Source organism: Diorhabda carinulata, chromosome X (assembly GCF_026250575.1).
Source record: "Diorhabda carinulata isolate Delta chromosome X, icDioCari1.1, whole genome shotgun sequence".
NCBI lineage: Eukaryota > Metazoa > Arthropoda > Insecta > Coleoptera > Chrysomelidae > Diorhabda > Diorhabda carinulata.
Window position 1 is genome coordinate 60,884,146 of NC_079472.1, and position 25,848 is coordinate 60,909,993.

At 33.4% G+C, this 25,848-nt stretch overlaps 1 protein-coding gene across 2 annotated transcripts; it reads left to right on the top strand.

The window, feature by feature from the left end:
• Nucleotide 1: 1 nt before the first annotated feature.
• On the top strand, nucleotides 2-25,099 carry LOC130901564 (peptidyl-alpha-hydroxyglycine alpha-amidating lyase 2-like). Of its 2 annotated transcripts, none has more exons than XM_057813035.1 (7): nucleotides 2-248; nucleotides 10,079-10,260; nucleotides 12,650-12,848; nucleotides 13,960-14,161; nucleotides 17,476-17,667; nucleotides 20,363-20,469; nucleotides 22,990-25,099. In XM_057813035.1, exons 1-7 carry the CDS (start codon nucleotides 96-98, stop codon nucleotides 23,101-23,103), a joined length of 1,149 nt encoding a protein of 382 aa, XP_057669018.1. In that variant the 5' UTR covers nucleotides 2-95; the 3' UTR covers nucleotides 23,104-25,099. The 2 variants fall into 2 exon arrangements, with proteins under 2 accessions (XP_057669018.1, XP_057669019.1); XM_057813036.1 differs by lacking the exon at nucleotides 2-248 and adding an exon at nucleotides 8,365-8,721.
• The last annotated feature ends 749 nt before the right edge of the window (nucleotides 25,100-25,848 follow it).

The following is a 25,848-nucleotide window of genomic DNA, read 5'->3' on the forward strand; positions in this document are numbered from 1 at the left end:
ACTCCAGAGCTATATACGTTCATCCATACCTTGTACGCGCTTTCGCCGCCGATCATCGTTTGTTCCGCCGCGTCCTGTATCGATCTCAGTCGGCCATGGTCAACTCAATCGTCGCCGCATTTTCTGTTTTTGGATTGTTGGTGGTGCAACTTTCGGCTTTAGGGTTCGATGATGTTAACCAAAGGGCCACCAAAGAGCTCTACGATGAAGTAAGGCAATTGCTTAGGCTCAACGAAAGATATGTTCAGGTGAGCAATCATATGTTGTTTATTTATTTTTTTATCTTACAACATTCATATATTTTCTATTAGTACATGTCTTAATATATCTAAGAGACTAGAGAAAATTTTAAAAAATCGACTATAATTTTTTTTATTAAAGATATCGAAAATATTGTTGAAAATGATGAATATTAATATTAAAATATCCCGCACGATAAATTTGAATTTCCGATGTAATGAACAGGAAAGTTTTTTTGGGTCAAGTTAATTTTATAACTCATTAATGGTTCATAAGAACGGCTAGAACAAATAATTGTATTATACGAGGATGTATTGAAAAATTCTTAGCCTGCTATAGAACCAAACAAAATTTCAACGTCGAAATATTTTATTATTCAACATATTCTCCTCTTAATTGGATACATTCATTACAGCGAACCAGCAACGTCTCTAGACCTTTTAAAATAAAATGTTTCTTCTTGCTCTGCAAACCAGACCCCCATAGCTTTTATTACCGCCTCGTTGGAAGAAAATTAACGACCTTTTAAACTTCTTTTCAGTTGAGGAAAGAGATGATAGTTGGACGGAGCCAAATCTGGAGAATAAGGGGGTGTTCTAGTAATTCAAATCCTAAATCACGAAGTTTTTGCATGGCAACATGAGATTTGTTTGCAAGGGCGTTGTCCTGCAAAAACAAAACACCTTTGATGAATAGTTATCTCCAGTAATTGTTCTACCCTTATCCAATAATTCAATCATGATTACTCCATGACATTCCCAAAAAAGTGAAGCAAGAACTTTTCCAGCAGATTTTTGGACACGAAACTTCTTAGGTCTTGGAGAACCAGAGTGTCACCATTCCATTGATTGTTGCTTTGTTTCTGGATGGTAGAAATGTACTAAAGTCTCATTCGTAGTATCAATTCGGCTTAAGAAGTCTAGATCGTTTTCAAATCGAGCACAGATCGAACGCGATGCTTCTACCCTTGCGCGCTTTTGGTCAACATTCAAACATTTGGGGATCCATTTTACAGCAATTTTTCTCATGTCCAAATTGACGTGAACTATATAATAAACGACGCATTCGTATGAAATATTCGATGCTTCAGATATCCGTTTTAGCCCATTCGACGGTCTGATAAAATTATATCATGAACTGCATCGATATTTTCGGGGACTCACACAGAAACTGGCCTTCCCGATCGGTCATCATCTTCAATGGAAAATTCACCTCTTTTGAAGCTTGCAGTCCAATTTATCATGGTCGGATATAAAGGACATTAAGCAAGGGTATTAAGCATATCTTCGTAAATCTGCTTACCTCTAACCCTTTTAAATACAGGTACTTAATGATGGCTCCATACTCAAATTTTTGGATTTTCACAATTTCGGTGGACATCTTTTTTCTTTTAATTCATTGCGTAACTCTGGTTTACTTTTTTGACGTCAAACTTTACACTGACACTTCTACTAAGTTATTGTTTGTTGCTATGGTAACGCAATATTTTGTTTATGCATGGAACTGGTCTAGGCTAACAAGATATCAATACATCCTCGTATAAAATTGAGTTATTCAATTTTTCCCAATTTTTTTATGAAACTATCTAGTTTTTCAAAAAATTTTGTCACATTTTTAAATTTTTTCTGTTTTCCCAAATGCTTTTATTTAACACAAAGTTAAAGAGAAAAATCAAAAAGATTTTCAGTTGAAAAATAAATAATTTTAATTTATTGAAAAATTTTAAAATTACATAAAAGCATCCATGAAACCAAAAAAAGAATGAAATACAAAAAATTTGAAACGTTTCAAACAATTTTTTGATAAAATTCGTCGAAAAGAAAAATAATTTAAATTATATTTTAAACTTGATTAATTTCGAATAGCGTCAGTTTTTCGAAAAATTATAAAAGAACTTTTTTGTAGAGCGTTTAATTTTAATATAAGATAATAATGTGTTCTTGTCTATATCCTCTTCCAAATTCGCTTTACTAGTGAAATACAGTTGCTGGTGAAGGACTTTCATCACCAAATGTGCGTTGCAACTGTTGCAAGACTTTTTTTACTTTGAATTCCTAATAAATCACATCGCGTACATGTTTCCTTAAGAAATTGATAATCTGAGGGCAAATTTGTATGTATTACTATTTACTCTGACTCTATATTCGACCGACAACGCTCTACCACAGAGAGATCTCAATAAATGATTCATTTTGATATGAATTTGGTGACGAATACGCTCCTTAATACAGTTTTACATGAACAAACTTTGGAAATATTTATCCAGTGGCGCGCTGTCAGGGTTAGTTGTCACTTTTCTTGAAATCTCTCTGTGGTAGAGCGTTGTCCAATATAGAAACACCCTGTAGATGAACCACATACTATAGATAGTCAACTCGAGTTCCCGTTTCAGCGCCATATCTTGGTCCATTAGCAGTACTAAACGTTCAAATTCAAATCTTTCGTCCAACTGGACGTTGCTCTTGAATATACTTTCATTTTTAATTATAGGGAGAATAGGGCTTCATAAATAAAACAAAAAAAAATGAGACAAACGACAGTTTTTTATTACATTAAAAAAATACAAAATAAACATATTATATATTAGATTATCTTATATACATTGCCACTTAATTTTCCTTTTATTGAAAAGTTCAGATTATGGGATGGCTCTTATATTTCTACTGTATACACTCCCAGGTGTAAATCTCTGGAGTTCTTTAGTGTTTCACACTTCTAGAAACTGTGGATAAACGTTTCGAACTCTGCAGGCTGCATTATCTACTAAGTTTAACGTCTTCAGGTGTTCATTGAGGTGATAGTGCCCTAATTATTATAAAACTACCACTATAACAGTTTCTTGTATTTTGTAAAGTTTTTGTATGCCATTATGAACAATCATCTTTTAATCTTTCATCTACACCTTTCAAAATTCTATTAATTTGTAATGGCAGAGAATCATCTGCAGTCCAAGTTTACTACTTGAGAATGATGGTCTTGGAAAATGCAGTTTTCTTTTCAAGGTATCTAAAAATATGCAGAGGCGGTCTCTAATATATTATTAAATTTTTTTTAGAAAATATATTTGACGTTTCGACCTAATTTCAATAAATAATCGAGGGAAAACCATCCACGTGTTATAGTGTTGTAAAGTATACGATGTTTTTGTGTGCTCAAAACAAGGTTTTGAATTTCAATCCATTATACATTAATTACACTAATTCTTATATTTCACATAAAATTGTAATTAACAGTTATATTTGGACAATTTTGGTAATTCCAGGTGGATCGTTTGGCTTCAACAAATTTTCCGTAATTGACATATTAATCAAGGTCGACGTTTATGCAAATGAGAAAAAAGACTGAGCTTGCACAGCATTTTTGTATTCCGATTCAGGTAGAACTGGAGGCTGACTCAATTTTTCTATACCGTTTCCATTTTGTTAACTACAGAGTTATCGATAAAGAATTTAGAGTTGGATTTTCAACAACGATTTCGAATTGAAAAATTTGCTACAGCTTTGACTAAGATAGTAAATGACCTGCGAAAACAGTGGCCAATACATAACTCCGAATCAGTAATTGCAAATATTTTTTACCGTGGTACCAAATTTTTTGACATCTAGGGGTTATTTTGTCTAAATTTGCAATTTTGGTAATTCAAAAACGACCATGTCTTATCCCTATCTAGTCGATAGACTTTTCCAAGTTTCGGGTATATTCCTACAATCCCATCACCTAAAGCTGTCTGATTATAAAACCAAAAATACAATCTTCCATGACATAACTTAACCATCAAATAATTATCATCAATGTCATCTTTTATCTGTCATTTGTCATCTGTCATCTGCCTCTTTTCGTTCATATTTTTCATATTTCCACAGTCTAAATTTTCGTATTGCATTATGATCATAATTGAACGAAACTGTGCTATTCCAATTCGGAAAGTTGACAGCATTAATAATTGTGCAGTGTTGTGGACGTGTTGTTATGAAATGTTTTGATGCCGTCTATAGATGTTGCTCGCAAATAGTCGGCGTTTCTTCGTCAACATGTAACAATTCATATTTGACTTATGTTATAATAATAGTAAGAAATTATTTCTTATTATAATGGCGGATATTTCCCACTCTTTGAACGCACGGAGAAAGTATTGAATTTATAATATTGTGTGGACCTGAAAGATTAATTTTTTATGCAGATTTCAATAATTATCTATTCCATTTTTAAATAACTATCCTGTACAGACTGTATTTAATGTGAATATGAATGTATGCGAATTGTGTAGATATAATATTATGAGGTTTTTCAGATTGGTTTTATTTGTTCCGTAATTCCACCGTCTGTTTATCAAGTGCTTGGAAAACAATATTTATATATTTCAGTTCATATTACTCATATTAAAATTATGAAGTAACGGATGAAAATATTTATTACGCAATTAATTATGCAAATAAAGATCAATTTTCGTATATGAAAACTGTCTTTTCCATATAGTCCAGTAGTTCACCAGCCCCTTGAACTCCCTTTTATATATTTACGGATGTGAAGTTCTTTCATTTTATAAAAACAAATAGTCCTTAATTCGAATATAACTAATCAAATGCCAAATTTTTCACCTTTTCAAGAAATGTGGTCTAAATACTTCTGCAAACTAATTATACTTCCCGAGATTATCAGCATCTGAATATTGAATTCTGGTTAACAATTTTTTTCACCTGGAGCTTACTAGAGGTTTGTTCTTGGTAGATGCACTAGAGTACACTAAAGCGTTCTTTGCAGTAGAACCAGCGCTAGTGTCGCTGTTCTTAGTAGCAGTGCAAGAGAACTAGTTCACTCAGTTCACTGTACTGCTTGCACTGGGTCTAGAGCCTCAAAAACAACAATCAACAAATGCTCCATTGCTCTCTGCACTGCTCGAACTACTCGTCCACTTCAGTACAGTTCCAGTGCAGCTACCAAAAACAAACCTTAGTATAGACCTATGCAGGCAGCAAGCTAAAGATTGACTAGTTTAATAGGTTAATTTTAGATTGATAGAAGATATTAACCCTTAACTGAGATTATCGTAAATATATTTTTGTTGAAATAATGATCATGTATCGCACGGGTATATATATAAATAAACTGTTTACTAATTCTTTTGATAATATGTAAATTATATTTAAAAAAATGTAATATGTATGCAATTATTTTTGGAATTTGAGTGTTCTTAACAGTGGCGGCTCATGGTAAACATTTTTAGGTGCTCTGCAATGTTTCCAAAAAAGTTTTGTCTCCTTCCTATAAAGTTGGATTTTGTATACAAGTTTTTCAACAATTTTTCATAAAAGAAAAAAATTTTAATGTACTTGCGTATATATTGAATATTTTGTTCATATATTTAAATATTGTTTTGCAACTATTGCTATAGTTATAAGAGGGATGCTATTTAAGTGGCTACACTGATGTAGTTTGACGTTTGACGTTTAAAGTTTGACTTTTTAATGGTGAACGTACCCAGCACGTTGTCATACGCGGACTATTTGAGTTACTTACAGTTCAAATATTCATTATGGTCAAAAGAGGAATTAAATCGCAAACATTTTCGTGCGATGATTTTATATGGCGTGAATTAAACTTTAAGTGATGAAGCACCGTCTTCAGCTTCACTAGTTTTCCTAATTCAATCGTGGACGCAATCCGCTACAGGATGAATTTCGTCAAGGTCGTCCAAAATTTGCTGTTTTGCCAGAAGAACCTCGAAGCTGTTGGTATATTGCATTATCTTCATTTAACACACCTTAAGATTCCACTCGCATAATTTTCTAGGTATTTTTCATTTCCTATTTTTCTATACCTAAATAAGCAGTCGATGATTTCAAATCACAAATATTTTGAAAAACAATGAAGTCGTATCCAATTATAAATATATTTCATTTGTCTCAAAACTTGAGTAGCAACCACCGTTTATAGGTTTGCCATTTTTTTCCATATTGTATCAAAATTTCAAATAACTTATTCAGTGTAAACAGCTTTTTTTTTTGTTTTTTGTTTGTTTTTGTGTAATAAAATGTTTTTCTTAAGTGTTCAGTGTCTCGATGTACCAGTACTTCCTTGAAAACACCCAAAAAACTACTAAAACAAGTGCTTACAGCAATAAAGTAACGAAAAATATATTCTTAACGTGAATAAATAAGAACAAGCTATCGAGCAAATAGTAACTTGTCTGCAAAGAAACTTGTCACTAGAAATGCATCCAGTATTGGAACGATCCGTTTTCAATTGTAAATATATGCTTTAAAAGATAACTGTAAATGTTTTTCGAGTTTGGTTGTGTGCATGTTTCCCCTTCATTTGGGCTGGTGCAACACCTGTAGGTTTTTTGATTTATAACTGTCTACCTTATTCAAACTCAGCACTCAGCATTAGTATATGAAGAAATAGAGGGTGGTGCTGCTCGACCGAGTCCATAATTCCTATAAAATGAGTGAATATTGCAAAATTTTCAAACCCTGTATTTGAATAAGGATTGTACGACTAAAAGAGCTTGAACAGAATAGAGAGTTTTTAGTTTTCCAATAAGATAAACCAAACTGAACACGTTATGAAATTGAAGAAGATAAAATAGATGAAAAACTGAGTACTGAGCTAAAGAAAATATAAACTTTGAAAATTACAATGGTATTAAAGGAAAGAACTAACACTTTAGGGGAGGAAAGCAATGATTATATTCTCGGAAAGAAAAAAAATATTGGAACTGCAATACAGTTTAGTAATTGTCCATTTTGGATGGGAGAACCAATTATAATAGAATAATAGTGCCCTGAAAAAATAAATTTTCTCGTACATAAACATAAATTCTTCTGTATAGGCAACCATCTTGTTGCAAGTATGTATGACTTGCTCATAAACAACATACAGGCGCCCAATCTCGTTATAACAAACGAAACCATTAGTTCATCGTTCAAACGTTTAATTCGGTAGGATGTCTCGCCTGGGTAACGCCTTTCATTTTTTTACTAGAATCTCGATTAATTAGTCCACTTAAAAACAATAAATATTTCTATAATCCTCATAAACAATATTTTATAGAGCACGAAATAAAAATTGTTTTTAAAACTGACCTCATTCCAGTTTTAAACAGTCTTCAGGTTTTTCTCAATCGTCTCTGGCAACCACGACTTCTTAATCTATCAGATTTTTCCTCACCAAACTTCACAATAGATATTTGAAATAACAGCGATCGAAAAATGGTTCTTGCAGTTGAAGCAATTCACCTCAATTAATCGGCCGGCTTTTTTCTTTCCACATAGATTATGGGGGACCGAAACACCTACTCTGCTAATTTTTTTGATCTGCTGAAAATGCCCTTGGATTGTCAAAGAAATAGTTGGTAAAGAGTGTTAAAGAGTTGTCTCCTACTCTTCTTACTAAACTCAAGAAGCTCATCTGGTATTTGGCTAAATTTCAATAATTAAGAAACGAACAAGTCACAACATGTGTTGAGAATTGATCAAATTGACTGACCCGACCTATCCCAACCTTGATCCTATCCTATTTTGTTTTATATAGAGTCAAAGCTGGTAACCATGTTCATGTTAATTTTTAATTTAAATAAGTTGGCAGTTGACAGCGAAAAAGCGAAATGAAATGGCGACAGGCAAACGTGCTCCAATTTGTAATCTGAAGAATTGTTAAGTATTGAGCAACAATCCGACGATTGATTAGCAAGGTTTTGTTAATCAAAACAAGTATTATCAAAATATTCAAAAGGTATGCTCATTTCGTATCAAATTAAGCTTCATTTTTGTATTCAAATCTTGTCGCCACATGCCGAAACTTTGTTCATTAATTTTCTTTCACAGGATTTTAAGAATTGTGAACAAACAAATAAGTTTGTCCTGTGTACATTAACAGGTACCTTTTGAAAGAACCCAAACCCATTAAAAATAACAACATGCGATTAAAGGACATTACTTTCCAGACTTACTCCCTAATAGAAGTTCTTTTATTGTATTCAATTATCAAGAATTTTCAAAAAATTTTGAACTACGATGTTTTCGATTAGGATCAATTACATCATCAATTTGAATCTATCAAAATATACTGTTTAGTTTGGAGAGTACTGTACTGAAAAAGTGTCCCGTACGCCTTTGGTTTGTTACTACTTATTTCTATCACGTGGCTACAGGTAAATGATTTTGATGACTCTAAAATAATGTAGTTTAATTAATGTTTTAATAAATTCCAAATTAAGTGAAAACTTCCGATACGACTGGGTGCTGAGAATGTTTCGTTAATGTTAGAGGTACATCAAGCATTAACGAGAAATATACCGTTATACGAAATCAACTGACCTCAACAATCTCCTGGTAGACAGTACACCTTTAGAGTGTATTGAAATATGGTGCGACCGGTACTACGATGAAAATAAAAGCGAATTATGTCGTGGCAGTGGTTACCTTATCATTTTTTTTCTCAATAATAATAATTGTTAGTGTGGTTGAATCAACGAAAAACGTAAGTAGTAAGATACCATGTGATCTATCAAATATGTTTGATTCATAGCAGCACTTTGACGTTATACTTCAATATCGGGCTTTTGCGAAGGATTCATATCACAAAGAATCATAATATTCCTTTAAACCGTAGAGGTTTCACGAATAATTTGTTTATTTTGAAAATCAGTTACTTACCTTTCACATGGTTATGAATTTGAATGAAATTAAATGAAATTTTTCTCAAACATACGGATGTTCCGGGACTTGATGCAAAAAATTCAGGATATATTTACAGGAGGTTTAGAAGCACAATCAAACATTTCTTGGAAAACTTATGAATAAACAAATAAACATTTGTACATCAAAGATTATCCAGCAAGACTGGACTTCGCTCGTTAGTTTTTAGATAAACAGCTAATTGATAATACATTTGTTGGAAAACTACTGTTTACTCATGAAGCTGGTTTCACACGACAGGTGGAAAGGTTCTGGCTTCAGTATTTTGGAATAATGTTTATTGACTATCTCCAAAAGGTAGAAACAATCAATAGCGAATACTACATAGAGTTGTTGGATCATTTGAATACAAAAACCTAGAAAAAAACCACTGTCTCATCAAGACAGTCCAACGATTCACAAGTCGATGGCAAAGATGATTAAATTGAACAAATTACAATTCGAATTGTTTCCTCATCCACCATATAGACCAGATCTAGCGCCCAGTGGCAACTGGCTATCCGCTAATCTCAAAAAAATGCTAGCTGGTGAAGAATTCAACTGAAATGAAAAAGCAATTGCTGAAACTGAAGCAAAGACAAATCCTTCTACAACCGCGGCGATATGAAGTTAGGGAAGCGTTTGAATGATTATATTCATTTACAACATTTCGTTAGGCGTTGCACAAAAGAATTCAGTTACATCAGGCCGCAATAACCTAGTTGGGATTTGAATCAATTCCATATTCACCAGAGTGCACCGCAGCAATCACCGGATATTATCAAAAATTGAAAAATAATTTCAATCAGTGCAATTTGAGCAACCTAAAAATGATATGTTTATCAATTGCATGCATGCATTCAACTCCTTGGTCTTAATCTGCCCATTAACCGTTAGAACCATCGTCTCTTCTCAGTGGTCCGATCAGAAACTCGTTATTCAAACTCCACGCCAAGCTATTAACCTAATTTCACATTAGAAAAAATTTATTGATTTGTTCGTTGTTATGAGGATAATTTGTTGCATAGAGTGAGCAAATTAATACTCGTTATTTTGATCTTTCGAAATTGCTTGAAAAACAAGAGGTTCACATGGAAACATTCCGTTTTTTATAATTACAAAATCCTAGGATGGACAATTTTATTTAAATTTATTTCCAGGATGAACCACAGAATGAGAAACAAGAACCAACAGTCGATATTTCTGAGAAACCTGATATACCGAAAGAGGTGAAAAATTGGCCGGAGCAGCCTTTAAAACTAGGGCAAGTTTCTGGTGTATCTGTCAATTCGGCCTTGCAACCTGTTATCTTCCATAGAGGGGACCGAGTATGGGATCGATTGTAAGTATGATTTTTTTGAGGTTATACTTCACCCAATTAGTGTAGCCTTAGAAATTCAAGGTAGCAAATGCATACAAATATTGAATCATGTTTAATGGAAAAAATCACTAAAAATACCCGAATTTCTATTAATAGATTAATTAATTAATTAATATATAAATTACTTCACTGATTTTAATTGAGAATTGTGAGGTTATTATATATTATACAACTGATATATTAGTTTTCATATTTCGTAATATGAAGAGATCCACAGCCCATTCTTAGGATGGCCAACAGAGTATAGTAATCACGATCTCTAAGAAGATAAGCCGTTGCAACCTGGTATTTCGCCATATCTTATCAATCAACTACCCCGCTTAAACATGCATAAAATATGACTCGTGATTTGTATTTCAATCAGACACGGCCACCTAAGATGCTATTTCTATGCTATAAGCATCACGAACTATCTGCAAACGGGATCGATGAGTGCCCAGCACTTAAGCAAGCCTCACAATTCGACCAGTTTATATGAAACAATCTAGTAAAAGTGCCTGATCAGCTTTTCAAATGACATCGGCCACCTAAGATGCTATTTCCATGCTATAATCATCACGAACTATCTGCAAACGTGATCGATGAGTGCCCAGCACTTAAGCAAGCCTCACAATTCGACCAGTTTACTTGAAACAATCTAGTAAAAGTGCCTGATTAGCTTTTCAAATGACATCGGCCACCTAAGATGCTATTTCCATGCTATAATCATCACGAACTATCTGCAAACGTGATCGATGAGTGCCCAGCACTTAAGCAAGCCTCACAATTCGACCAGTTTATATGAAACAATCTAGTAAAAGTGCCTGATCAGCTTTTCAAATGACATCGGCCACCTAAGATGCTATTTCCATGCCATAATCATCACGAACTATCTGCAAACGTGATCGATGAGTGCCCAGCACTTAAGCAAGCCTCACAATTCGACCAGTTTATATGAAACAATCTAGTAAAAGTGCCTGATCAGCTTTTCAAATGACATCGGCCACCTAAGATGCTATTTCCATGCCATAATCATCACGAACTATCTGCAAACGTGATCGATGAGTGCCCAGCACTTAAGCAAGCCTCACAATTCGACCAGTTTATATGAAACAATCTAGTAAAAGTGCCTGATCAGCTTTTCAAATGACATCGGCCACATAAGATGCTATTTCCATGCTATAATCATCACGAACTATCTGCAAACGTGATCGATGAGTGCCCAGCACTTAAGCAAGCCTCACAATTCGACCAGTTTACTTGAAACAATCTAGTAAAAGTGCCTGATTAGCTTTTCAAATGACATCGGCCACCTAAGATGCTATTTCCATGCTATAATCATCACGAACTATCTGCAAACGTGATCGATGAGTGCCCAGCACTTAAGCAAGCCTCACAATTCGACCAGTTTATATGAAACAATCTAGTAAAAGTGCCTGATCAGCTTTTCAAATGACATCGGCCACCTAAGATGCTATTTCCATGCTATAATCATCACGAACTATCTGCAAACGTGATCGATGAGTGCCCAGCACTTAAGCAAGCCTCACAATTCGACCAGTTTATATGAAACAATCTAGTAAAAGTACCTGATCAGCTTTTCAAATGACATCGGCCACCTAAGATGCTATTTCCATGCCATAATCATCACGAACTATCTGCAAACGTGATCGATGAGTGCCCAGCACTTAAGCAAGCCTCACAATTCGACCAGTTTATATGAAACAATCTAGTAAAAGTGCCTGATCAGCTTTTCAAATGACATCGGCCACCTAAGATGCTATTTCCATGCCATAATCATCACGAACTATCTGCAAACGTGATCGATGAGTGCCCAGCACTTAAGCAAGCCTCACAATTCGACCAGTTTATATGAAACAATCTAGTAAAAGTGCCTGATCAGCTTTTCAAATGACATCGGCCACCTAAGATGCTATTTCCATGCCATAATCATCACGAACTATCTGCAAACGTGATCGATGAGTGCCCAGCACTTAAGCAAGCCTCACAATTCAACCAGTTTATATGAAACAATGTAGTAAAAGTGCCTGATCAGCTTTTCAAATGACATCGGCCACCTAAGATGCTATTTCCATGCCATAATCATCACGAACTATCTGCAAACGTGATCGATGAGTGCCCAGCACTTAAGCAAGCCTCACAATTCGACCAGTTTATATGAAACAATCTAGTAAAAGTGCCTGATCAGCTTTTCAAATGACATCGGCTGTTATAGTTTTAAGCTTTAACACTCATATAAAAACGATTCTGCATAGAGATTCACAATGAATATTAGTCGTAAATGAAAAGTTGGTTTTCTGTCGAAAGTTAACTGAACTGAATTTTCAATACATATTTGAAATTTTTTTAGCTCTTTCAACGAAACACATCACTTCCAGCTGGCTTATCTGGGACCAATAAAAGAGCATACAGTTCTTACGCTCGATCCCCAAACAGGGAAAATATTGGGAAAATGGGGAGCAGATTTCTTTTATATGCCACATGGATTAACAATTGATAGACACGATAATCTTTGGTTAACAGACGTTGCGTTGCATCAAGTATTCAAGGTAATATTCAGAAACCCAACGATAATCTAAAACACCTGTTAGGAAAAAAATCTACTGAATTCGCACGCTCGTGGTCAAATTTATCTAGCAAAAAATTTGTAGCTTCCTTTCTTTTCTGATCTTAGTATCTCAAAACCATTAGTTTTAATTTCATATTTAGTGACCTATGTTATTATTGAGTAATTTTTTTTCCACCAAATATGCCTTCAAATTATGCGGGAAAAGATTACATCGATTTGATATCGCTTTGATATCAATTGGCAAGTAATTGTGCATTTATTTCATTGTTAAATATTGACCCTTAACTAATTCTGAACGTAGATTAGGTAGGCAAAGGTCGTGCTCCGCGTTCCCAAGTAGATAGCTGTTCAACGACCTTTCTGACTTATAATTAACAATAGAGAGTACAAGTACAAGCTATAATTCGTCAAAATAATAATTTATTTTAAATTAACCTTTAAATACTTAAGTTTCTCTACTTAATCTTCACTCTTTCTAGCACGAACTTTTCTCTTAAGTTTATCCCGTAAATACTCGATACGATTTAAGTTTAGTCTAGACGCTGGCCGACATCCTGTAAATATTGCCGTACGGAATCTTCAGTATTTGGACGGGCATTTTTTGGACGCCCCTAGCTCCACAGTTTGAATAAAAACCAACTAGATTTTTGCTTCTATTGAAATGCCCAGGAGCTTCCTCCGAAAGTCACGTTTTCTTTTATGCAACACTATTGTTTGTCAGTCCAATTAACGTGGGCTCCTCTGTGGGCTGTAGATAATTTGGGTCCAGAAGCTGACCTTTTTGGCTTAAGATTAGTTGCTTCAAGTTTTCTTCTGACAATCCAGTCACTCATAGCCACTTCTCGCGTTTCGCTGAGCTCTTATCGCAATAGGGTGAAAGGTTCTATGTGAATGAATGTGTAATTCTCATCATTGTTTTGGTAATCATATCGTAGCATCACTACAAAATCAATTATCCCACATCATCAATATAAAGATCCACCGTACTAATACTAATACTAAATTCTTACCGAAATCTCATGCTTAAAATTAGAAATAAGATTTATAAATGGAGGCAGATCTACTACGTATGATATGAAATTATTTTTCAGTTCAAGCCCGGTGAGCTTCAGCCGTCACAAACCTTTGGTCAAAGATTCGAACCAGGATCTGATAAAAATCACTTTTGCAAACCAACTTCAACAGCTATTGCTTTTACTGGTGAGATTTTCATCGCCGATGGTTATTGCAACACAAGGATACTTAAATATAACGCAGCTGGAAGTTTACTCAGAATATTTCCCACAGCTCCAGGTAAACTTCTACGAAATTTAACTATCTTCGCAATATAGTTGATATAGACACATTCCGATTGAAATGAATACCGATGCCGTTCTTTCTGCAGCAGAAATCTACACTACCGGTTAAAAGTTTTTGCCCACTCTATAGTTTGCAAATAACAACAATACGATCGATTTTATGTTAGTATTCTCTCTTCGACATGAAATACTGGACTTCCCTGTCCAATTTGTCCATAGGATTGAGGTCGGGCCAGTATAATGACCAAATCATTACTTTCAGTACATTCTTCCTTTCCAATTTTTTCAAATACTTACTTTTTGTACTGCTTCGAGGAATGGCTTGGGATCATTATCATGCTGGAAGATCAATTTTCTGCTGATCAAACTTTAGCCTCCTTTAATATTCTTTATAGTTTTCTTTTTTTGAAATCCCTTCAATTTTTAGTCATCTTTCATCCAAAACATCCCCAAACTATTATTGAGCCTCCTCCATGTTTTACAGTTGAGCTTACACGTTGATCTAGTATCCGTTCTTTCTTTAACTTGCGCACAAATATTCTTCTCTTAGACCCAAAAACCGCAAACTTTGACTCATCACTCCATAAAATTCTCTCCCAGTGTTCATGCGTCCAATTTAGCCCACTATAGCCTCTGAATTTTATTTTTACATCCTTACACCTTTTTACTATAAAAGTACTCAAAGATAGATCCATAGAATCATTGATCTAAGCTGATTTCTCTGAGCCTGTGACCGTTGATCACGTTTACTGATCAATACTTATTCTTTGTCTCTAACGGTTGTGATTTTTCCAGGCTGCCTTGAACGTCTTCTATCGCAAAAGCTCCTGGTGGATAGATATTTTTTCACGTTGTAATCCACGTCGAGGTATGGAAGAAAAATGTATTTGAAGTGTATTATTTTGCCAAATCATTTGACTGGTAGTGGACGTAGGCAGAAATTGAAACTACATGACTCCTCAGTATATTCATATCATTTTCCTAATTATGTAAATAGTTGAATGGTTAGAATATATTCAAATATTTGAGCTAAATGACAAATCAACATTCCACTCGTTAAAACTCAATAAAAATCGTAGTCAAAGTATCATTATTTACACGACTGATTGCTTCGATGATCGGCGTACTCGAAATATCAACCTATTACATCTACGTATGTAAATATTGATTGAATTGATAACTTTTTATCAACTGCCTTCTTCTATTTACGTTCCATCGAGAAATTTAGCGTTTTTCTAGTGATTCTAACTAAAATGTCAAACAGAATTCGAATTAGTGCGATCTGGAAGATAAGAGGAAGACTGAGAAAAAAGTTTCTAATAGATACAAATTGTGTGATCATCACTCAATTTTTTTCGAATACCAAACAAATGAAGAAATAATTGCAAAAGCAAACAAAACATTGAATAACGTCCTAAAGATTATGTTTTATACAGTTTGAAAAAATTGAAAACTTACTGAACTAAGTGTATACATTTCAAATGAGATTCTACTGAACTATTAACGTACAATTCTCTAAATTTTCATTATTTAAGTGAGACTGTATCAAACTCAACTCAAGAAGATGCACAGATCAATCACGCGATCGAAATAACTGTTATATGTTAGCATCTACGAAAACTATTCATCACAGACTTACCGATTAAAGCTGAAACCCACTAGCAACACGCCACGCCACTCCACACTATGTGTCGAATATGTGGGCAAATTTTTTCCCATTTAATTTAATTATCTGTGTGCACGATTCAAAATTCTCAGATGTGTGAATGAGTTGCAAGTAACCCATTACGCATGAAGTGGAAAATTTCGTGAGTGCGTTATGGGCTCACAACTCGTGTAACGTATTATATTTTTTCTACGCCCATTCATTTTTTTCCATTAAATAAAAAGAATCGCAATTATTTAAACTTTATCATTATAGTTGTTAATAACAATTGATTGTAAATCGATTGTGCCTTATTATTTATTACTATCAGATATATTAGTGGATAAAGTTGAGAAAATGTTCGGGTACATATTTTGTTCAAGAAATTGACAGTATAAATAACATGACATTTATTTTCATAGCAGGCTACTTAAGAAAACGTGTCCCATTTTTTAAGAAATTGCATAACGTGCTGCCTTCATTTAGGGGCATCACTCTTTCAATCCTAAATATATCTCGATAATGCTAAAAGTGTTCATGTTTTTTAATTGAATAAATTTGTGTAAATAGTCCAAATAAAGTCTTACGTAAATAAAAATTTGATTGTAATTTAATTAAACCAAGAAGTTTAAATTTTCTTCTCAAAACGCACGTGTATGTTATGAGATCTCATTATGTGCATGTTAAATGTCATTTACAAGGAATGTTAACAGTGCGATTTTTTACTTCTACAGACATGAGCGTAGAAAAAAGTTTTATCGCATTGAGTATGGAGTGGCGTGGCGTGTTGCTAATGGATTTCGACGTTTACTGTCACTTTCTAATGATAGCAAAGAATGGTAGTTACGGTGCGCATACCTCTGTTTTAACTGTTTGCCTCTGTAATTTGAATTAGGTACGGGTTGTTTCATTATCTTCTTCTTCTATCTCTTTCAATAGGACCAGGTCCTGTTCAATCCTGTACGTTTGGCCCTCTTCCTGGATCTTCCTGAGGTCTGCGTGTGTTCGGTCTCGGTGTGTTAACCCACTTTGCCCATCTGTCTTCTGGCATTCTTTCTACGTGTTCCCTCAAGAATCTTTTTCGTGCCCTGACCCATTTCACGACATCCTGTACGTCCAATTCTTCTCTTATGTCATCACTCCGTATTCGGTCCCTGAGGGTGACTCCCTTGATGGTTCGCAGTATTTTCATCTCTGTGGTTCTCATCATTCTTTTTGTTGTTGATTTCTCGGCTCTGGTTTCTGAGGCATATGTGAGAATAGGTCTCACACACGTTTTATAGATTCTGGTCTTGCTCTGTGAGCTCATCGCTTTGTTTCTGCACACTAAATCTCTCAGACAGGCGCTGACTTTTGATGCTTTCATGTGTTCGTGCCTCTTTTGTCATGTTAGATATATTTACTCCCAGGTAATTGAATCTTGATACCTGCCGTACTATTCCACTATCGACTGCCAATTTGCATCTAATGGGATCTTTTGATTGTGTTTTGTTGACTGAGATGCTCATATTAAATTTTAGGGTAGAAATTTTCATCTTATACAGTTATATAGTTGTAAGTCGTCTTCATTTTCTGCTTGTTTCATTATAAGTAAGCATATTGTTATCTCCAAGGGGCTTACTGATGGTGATTATTATAAATAATGACAATTCAATATTTTCCAGATGTTTTGTCGTTACAAGTACCTCACGGATTAGCGTTAATTGAGTCTCAGGACAGGATTTGTGTAGCCGATAGAGAAAATATGAGAGTTGTTTGTCCTAGAGCAGGATTATACTCGTTACAAGGGAAAAAAGAACCACCCCTTACAATTACTTTACCAGATATGGGACGTGTGTTTGGAATTGCAGCTAGAGGTTGGTAGCATTCATTAAATGATTACAATTTATTTATAATGTCATTTAATTATCATACTAATCGTTGTTAAATAGCCGTCTATCTATTTATGTATCTATCTATCAAAAATTAATTAAAATTGGTATAGATTAGATGGAAAAAAAGGTTGTTCGACTAAATAAAAGAAACTCTGTAGCATTTTTTGTAGTTTTTCAAAATTTTAAACTATTATCCTTTCCAAAGTCGAAATTTCAATAGTCTCAAAGAATATTTAGTTAACTCTACAAAAATATATTATCAAAAGTTGTTTATTAATATCTTCAAAAGTTCCATTATTCTCTTCAATTTAATATTATCCCACCTTCCTCATTCAAAACCACCATCACAAGTAGTACAGGGTGTTATTCTATGATTGACGTTTGAAGACCAAAGTGGCCCAAAAATTGAATCTTAAGCATCAGAGTGGACAACGCATTCGCACTAGTGACCTTGCGTTTGAGTTTTAGTGAGTGAGACGGCACTGTTGAGGATGCACTGAAGCACCTGTTCAAGAACAATGATCTGGTGATTCAAATTTTAGTTCAACGCTATTAGAGGTGAGAATATCGGTGATCTAAAACCTCGAAGCGGACTGAAAATACTATACTTAACAAACGGTATACCTAAAATGAGGAAAATAATTTTATTATCAGGTTAATAACATGGTCATCTAGAAACAATAAAGATTTATTTCGATTTTCCTTTGGTTTATTTCTATGAAAGTTATTTGTAAATATTAAATTGGCATGAACAACGTTCGCACTATTGTTCAATAAACTAAAATAAAGAGATTTAGGAATAATGGGATAAAATATAATACGTACATTCCTACCTCTTTTTCGGATATTATGTTTTGTACTTTATTGATGCAAATTTACAATAAAACTCCCCAAATTTTCAGTGGAATGAGAATGAAAGACATGGCGTTTACCACACTCCCTTTGTCTGCTTTAGTTGGCAGAACGTAAAAAGATATGAAGAAACAAATACAAACAGAACTTCAGAGCTTTAGCTTATATCACAAAAGGAAAAAAAAGAATACAAGCAAAAAAAAAAGAAATAATGAAGAAGTAATATCTTCAGCCAATCCCACTGCGATGGTAGATGTGCAGATATGAGATTGGATTTAGTCTGGTAAATACTCTCCAGGCGAAAATAACTGCTATGTACTAAAACTTGATTGCCTGACCCTGTTTCCGATTTATAGCACAACTGAGATAAATATAGGAATTATATTTAAATAAATTGAATGTTTATGAAGAAATATAGGTCACTACGGTTCAATATACCAGACTACTTACTTAATGCTGAAGCCTTTCTACCTTTTCAGGTGTAAGGCATACTGGAGTTGAATTTTCCATGACAGATTCCATTCTTTCCTATCCTGTGATTTGTTCAATATTCTGTCATCTTATTCCTCGATTTATTCTGTCCAGCTCCTCATCGGTATTCTTTTTTTTTGTAACTTCGTGCTTCATATATCTTCCTTATTAATCGTTCTTCTCCTATTCTCATAACATGGCCAAACCATCTCAATTTTTCTTGCTTGAATTGATTCTAAATTTCAAGTTTCACTTATAGTCTTATTCCCTATTTTGTCGTATCTTTATTTTTTTTTTTTTAATCTAATTTTTGTACTGTGTATTTTGTCGCCACCGTATGTGGGTGTGGCCACTGTTTTATTCATTTCTGTTTTTAATTCTATTGGTTTTTCCTTTTTGACTAGAAACTGTGTCTTGATTGTACTGAATAATCTAACAGCTGCTCCAGATCTCTCGTTTATCTCTTGTTCCAAACTTCCATCTTGTGTTGTGTGTTGACATGCTCTATTTTTGATTCATCTCCTTTCGGCTTATTATCATTGACTTAGCTTTGTGTTCATTTATTTTCATATTCATTATCTGTAGACTATCATTCTATATTTTTAAGCTCGAGTTCAATTAGACTTTTTATTGTTTTTATTCCTTCATCTAACACTATGAATAATAATAATAATGGACTTAGTATACATCCTTGCTTTACTCCTTTCGTACCTATTTGATATCTCTCCCCTAACTACATAATTTTTCATCTGTTTATATAGAGTCTGTACTCTATTCATCCTTCTTCCGTCTTCAGTTCAGATTAGAAACTCTGAACATATGTTGTTAAAACAATCTGATGTGATGCACTAACATCGAAACCGGGCAGACGATAACGCATGTCTCTTCGTAATTGCGACACATTCACGTCTTTTCTTAAAAACATTTAATTACCCTTAAAAGGTTTTTATAGATTTAATAGATACGGGAAAAAGAAATGGAATACCATCTTAATTTTTACTACATATGGAGAGTGGAAAAAGATATAGACAGATTTTTTTTCTAATCTATTGTTTTTGTTTTCTATGGAACTGAATTGGTGAGAAATATTTGTTAATAAATAAAGTGAAGGACTGTTAGTTTCATCCCCTTTAATGTGAAAGGAATATTGAAAACTTTGAGCAAAAAGAAAACTCATCACATTGTAAAAGTGATATCTTCGAAGGAAATTTTGTTATAGGGAAATCTGCTCATAATTTTATAGGAGCAATTACCTCGTGAATTTTGTAGCGTTTATTTATAAACAACGTGTATATCTCTTCGTGTTCTGATAGAAAAAAAACACTACATAATATATGATCTAACTTTTTTGTAGGCAAGTTCGTTTACGCTGTGAACGGACCAACGCATGCTCTTACCGTCCAGGGTATGACCATCAACCCACAGACAGAATCCGTCATCGATCATTGGGCGCCGAAAGAGGTAACTACTTACATTTTTCACTCAGAAACTGACTAAAACATTATTTAAAATTAGCAAATACGAATTCAAAATGAATAAATTTCTATAATTCTTCAATAACCATATGCTGGATTAAAAATTCAATGTGTGGCTCTAGTTTTTTGAATCGATTCATCTTTTACCTCCAATGATTCCTCTTAAGCTTCTGATTTTTTGCTTACGCTATATAGAATGACGTTTTACTAGTTTCCAATTAAACCTAACGTAACCTAGATTTGAAAAAATCCACCGTTACTCATACTCTTTATTTCTAAAGTGTTTCCACCTTGTCTTTCTCTTTCATTTTTGATCCTGAATTTGCAAGATATCTTCTTTCAGGAGTTTCAATGCTTCTGTTACATAAAGTACTTGCTGGATTCATAACTTAATATTCTATTGGTTTCATTTAGGAGTGATACAAAAAGGGACTAAACCTAACTGATAACATTCTTAACATTTGTGGAGGCAGTTTGATGGAATAGTGCCATATCAGTGAATACAATTTTTCACGTGGAAAAACAATGAAGGGTACCGAAGGATTAACAATTACTTTAACTTCTACATAAATGGATAATAAAAACAGTAACATTGTACTTAAGAACTCTACAATCTACCTAAATTGACGTGAGAGAGCTGATGAAGTAAATTTTACAATCAAACGGGTATGCAATATTTTACAAGAAAGATTACAGATTACAGATTACAGATGAAGAAACTATCTGCAAATAGTGGAGGCCATCAAGCTCAAAATGGTTTCAAACCTCCTAATTCTTTAATGCGGCTCCGATTTTTCTGAAAATTTAGAAATAAGTTCAACTTACCGTCCATATCAAGATCTACATAGTTGCAAGGTGTGCAAATTGTTTATAAGGGGTGACAACTACCCCTTATCGAAAAATACCAATATTATAGTTTTTCCTACTGTTTTTCAATTCAAATGTTTTTCGTTTAGGCAGCATAAATATCTTAACATATTGTGTAATGGAAAATTTATATATTTTGAAGTATCAACACTTAAAAATCTTTAAAAACTACCCTTATAATAAAAAACCTTTTAACGATTTAAAACATTGCAAATCATCTCTTGGTACTCTCAAATGTACCTTCAGCCAACTTAGCATCAATAGAAAAATCCGTGCGTCAAAATTTAAAATTTTTCATATCCTATAATCCACAAAAAAAATTCAAATTCTTATTTTTTATGTAACTCCATTAATTTTAAAGCTATCGCATCATATCAAAAACCTTTTTGAAGATAAGTTTCAGGGCTATGTATGTTAAAAGGGCGTGAGACCCTTCACATTTTATTAATAAAGGGCTGTGGATAAGTAAACCTCGCATTATAGTGAAAGATTAATTTTGTTATAACTTCGTCAATTTTTGTGCTACAAAAAAAATTAAAAGAGCAAAATAATCGTCATAAAAAATGCTTTAATTTGATTATATTTGTTTTTGTATCTCTTATAGTTATGGAGAAAAAACGAGAAAAATAAAATTTTTTTCAAAATAAAAAAAGTATTATTTAATGCTCATTTTTTTTCAAAATTACGCATTTCTAATCAGTAAAACTTTCAGATGTCGTAAATAACATCCAAATAAAGTATTTGGTATAAAGAATAAGTTTAATTTTGATTTTCAATAAAGTAGCATTCGTTTTAGTCCAATTTTTTATTTTAGCTTTAACTATTTTCCATCATATCTCACTGAAATTTCCGTCGACTTTTATCAGTAGTCATTTGAAAATACTTGTTAATCTCTTTAAAAAGTATTTCATGACTTTTTGTTGAAAAATGTACCCTTTTTCCGTTATTTGAGGTTAAATGCTCAATTCAAGTTATTCATGTATCTATAACTTTATTTTGGGTGAAAAATTTTTCCTCCCCCGAAAAAGGGGGATTACACACTTCGGCACTATATGAATCTTTTTTTTTTTTTGGATACACACTTATCATCTGTCAAAATTTCAAATAAATCGCTGCTGCATTAAAGAATTCGGAGGGAAAATGCCTGAATACCTGGCCTAAAAGTGATTGCCGAAATTTTTGAAGCTGATTAAAAGCTCGCCTGCATTAAAACTTCAAAACAGATGTTTAATGAAATTTTTCTATCGATTTATCACATCATCAAGATAGCAAATCCGTTTTTTAAACCAATAAGGTCATTGCCACAGTATTTTCAGATTTGGAAAGGTCGCAATGTCGTTTTTTTCACGTCAATATTTAGTCATTTTTAACGTCATAAAATTAAAATGAAATGAGCATGTCAGATCCAAGCGATGTCATTTTTCAACGTCCTATCGACTTTAGCCAGAAAAAAAATGTACATGTAATTTTAATAATTCAATGGATTATCCAGCGAATTTCCAGCGAAACACAGCAATTATTTTCTAAAGTATAAATCGTTATACTTTAGAAAATAATTGCTGTGTTTGGAAGATAATTATCTACTTTTTTTAAATTTTTTTTCAATTCAACATATAAAGAGCTAAATGTATGTTTTCAGGAAACATTTGGAAATCCTCATGATATTGCAGTATGTCCGAATGGATCAGCCCTTTATATAGTCGAAATCGGACCAAATCGAGTTTGGAAATTCGATTTAGTCCACCCAAAATAATAATGAGAACGTTCCATTAGACTCCAGAAATAATATTTGAAATAGTGTATAAAAGCTTCCTCTCTTTAGGTGCATGAAAATAGCATTGGACATTTGATACGTAGACATAAATTATGTCTTTTGACGAAGCTTATTCGTTATAATCACAGAATGTGTTTAAAAAAATTTTTTATAAGTGTGCATATCAATCTCATTTGTAGAAAGCGTTTTTCCAAATAATGTATTATAAATATTTAGATATTTCATCAATAACTTTGTTTTCTCACAAAACTTTTGATGAAAGTCAAATAATAGACCGGCAACAACAACAAAATCTCTTAGTGAAGTAATTATTGTAATCAGTTGGTCATGACCGGTAATTTTAATTAAACAAATTTTCTTGAAGTGGTAGAAAATTGATTCTATAGTTCTGAGAATCGAAAACAACACGAACTTTAGACTGGTAGGTATTATGCAAAGTTCACGTTGAAAGAAAATCTACAGATATGGTATCTTGTAACTTAATTTTCATCTTTTATTCAAAAAAAGAGGTCAAACTATCATATAGTAGTTTTTTCCCAATTATTATATCCTCTAAGTGCCCCATGAGCTCCATTTTCATTAATTTAGAAGAAACAACAACAACTAATTATAAATTTGATCTAACCAGATCTAACAGCATTTTTGAACTGGAGATATATCCTTTTGGTTATTTCCTAGAAGATATGAAAATTGATCGATCAAGTCGGCCAGAAATATTTATTAGTTTTATCAAATTATGTAACAATTACTCAATAAGTCCTATTACTAACTAAAAAAAACTGTTTATTGCCAAAAATCGATTTTATTCATCAATGTAATCACCTTCAAGAGCAATACAATCATTCCAAGCCTTCTCTAACTTCTCGATGCGGTGAATGTAGATGGATGTATCTTTTGCAGCAGGCTTCAGTTTCAGCAACCGCTTCTTCATTTGAACTAATTTAAGAGCATTTTTTTGAGGTCAGAAAATAGCCAGTAGTCACTGGGGACCATATCTGAACTATACGATGGATTCCATGCCTATCCCAAAATACTCAAGCCAAAACCTACACTTTTGAAGCCATTACTGAGCTTGTATAGTATTTTTTTATCAAAAAGCAATGATAAAACACATTAAATTGTTTTGAATCCATTGTTCTGCAAATAAGTAAAGTAGCTTCACTTAAATGGCTGTCAGTTTCTTTGACTAATCGAAATGTCATAAAATGTCCAATATAGTATTTTGAAAGTTGGTACATGATAAACGTCATATAAATTTGACAATGGCAGCGCCATCTGTTTGTCCGACATGTGATAAAGAAAAACTTTTCATCTTCGAATTAGGCACATTTATTGAGAAAAAGATGACAAAATTATGTATGTAATGTAAAAAAATCTAAGAAATTAATAAAATCATATTTTTATCAATAATATACACACACTCTGCTGCTTGAAGAATTTTCGTTAATTTCATATGATTTCGCAAATAAAATAAGTGCAATTCAATATAAGGAATTCAATTTTTTTTGTTCCCTTTCTGATGCCTGCTAGGAGGGGATCTAAAGTTAAGAATAGACTATTATAAATGTCTCTGTTGCAGTTTTTTCTTTATATAAATATTTCAATGTTTATGAAGACTCTTTGTATCTAAAAATAAGTGCATTCAACGAATTTCCAAATTTATTAACCAAGCAAAAATTGCATATTTATTTATTGCAAACCGTTTTATGGAACAGTTACATGAAGAACTTCATACTTCAAAGTACCAGTGATTAAAACAAAAATTACTGAAGATTTTGTTCAAGTTGATACACTTTCCAGTCCTTATTTACTGGACTATAATGTAACTCCCGTACGATAGGGTATTATGGAAATATGATATGGGTAAATTAAAATTATCCGGAAAATTTAACTGATGTAATTCAATTCAATATAGTTAACTATCCATACTAGAAAATAATGTTTATGTAGACAATAAAATCATATATACTACTCAGTTTCGCATAAAATTATTTCAACTCCTTACAATCTATTTCCCTAAAACGAACACTTTTCGTTCCATTCATAGACAAATCGACATAAGTTTGGCAACGTTCTTGAAAAATCGACATAAGTTTGGCAACGCTCATAAGTCTGACAGCGCTACGAAAAAGATTAAAACGATGCAGCTTCAGATAGTTATACCTGAGTCATGATAACACGTGCTGATCGAGTGTCAACAACAATTTCCGAATTCCTGCAACCAAATCGTTCAACAGAACGTCCCGAAATCTTCATTAAAGAAGAATTAAACCTGCCTGGGAACAGCGTATGTGATCAGGGTATCTATGCGGAAGGTCTCGTGGGTCTGAATTTTTTTATTATCACGTGACAAGCCAAAGTTGTCTGGAAATGCACAAATATGCACATGGGCAAATGGACAACGACCGAACATTCCGTCATCTGTCATTTTATGCAGGATGAAGCCACGCCGAACCTTAATGTTAATTTAGGAGCATGGATAGGCACACGAGGATTCGTTGAATGGCCCTCACGTTCATGTGACCTGACATACTGTGATTTCTTCCTGTGGAGCCTTCTCAAAGACCTCGTTTTTGCAAAAGGACCACGGATCCTTCTCGACCTCCGAATGCAATTGAAGTAGAAGAATCTGAAACTGCTGACTGAAACGGCTGATTTGTCTATTATTCCTTAACTGTTAATTATTTCTTGAGTGTTTATGTTTATAGTTTAGTCCCTCTTAAC

Excerpts from the sequence above, each read along its gene's own strand:
- LOC130901564 (XM_057813035.1), top strand. The coding sequence starts at position 96 with ATGGTCAACTCAATCGTCGCCGCATTTTCTGTTTTTGGATTGTTGGTG. Across the intron at positions 10,261-12,649 it reads GACCGAGTATGGGATCGATT|CTCTTTCAACGAAACACATC; the intron begins GTAAGTATGATT and ends AAATTTTTTTAG. Across the intron at positions 20,470-22,989 it reads ATCATTGGGCGCCGAAAGAG|GAAACATTTGGAAATCCTCA; the intron begins GTAACTACTTAC and ends GTATGTTTTCAG.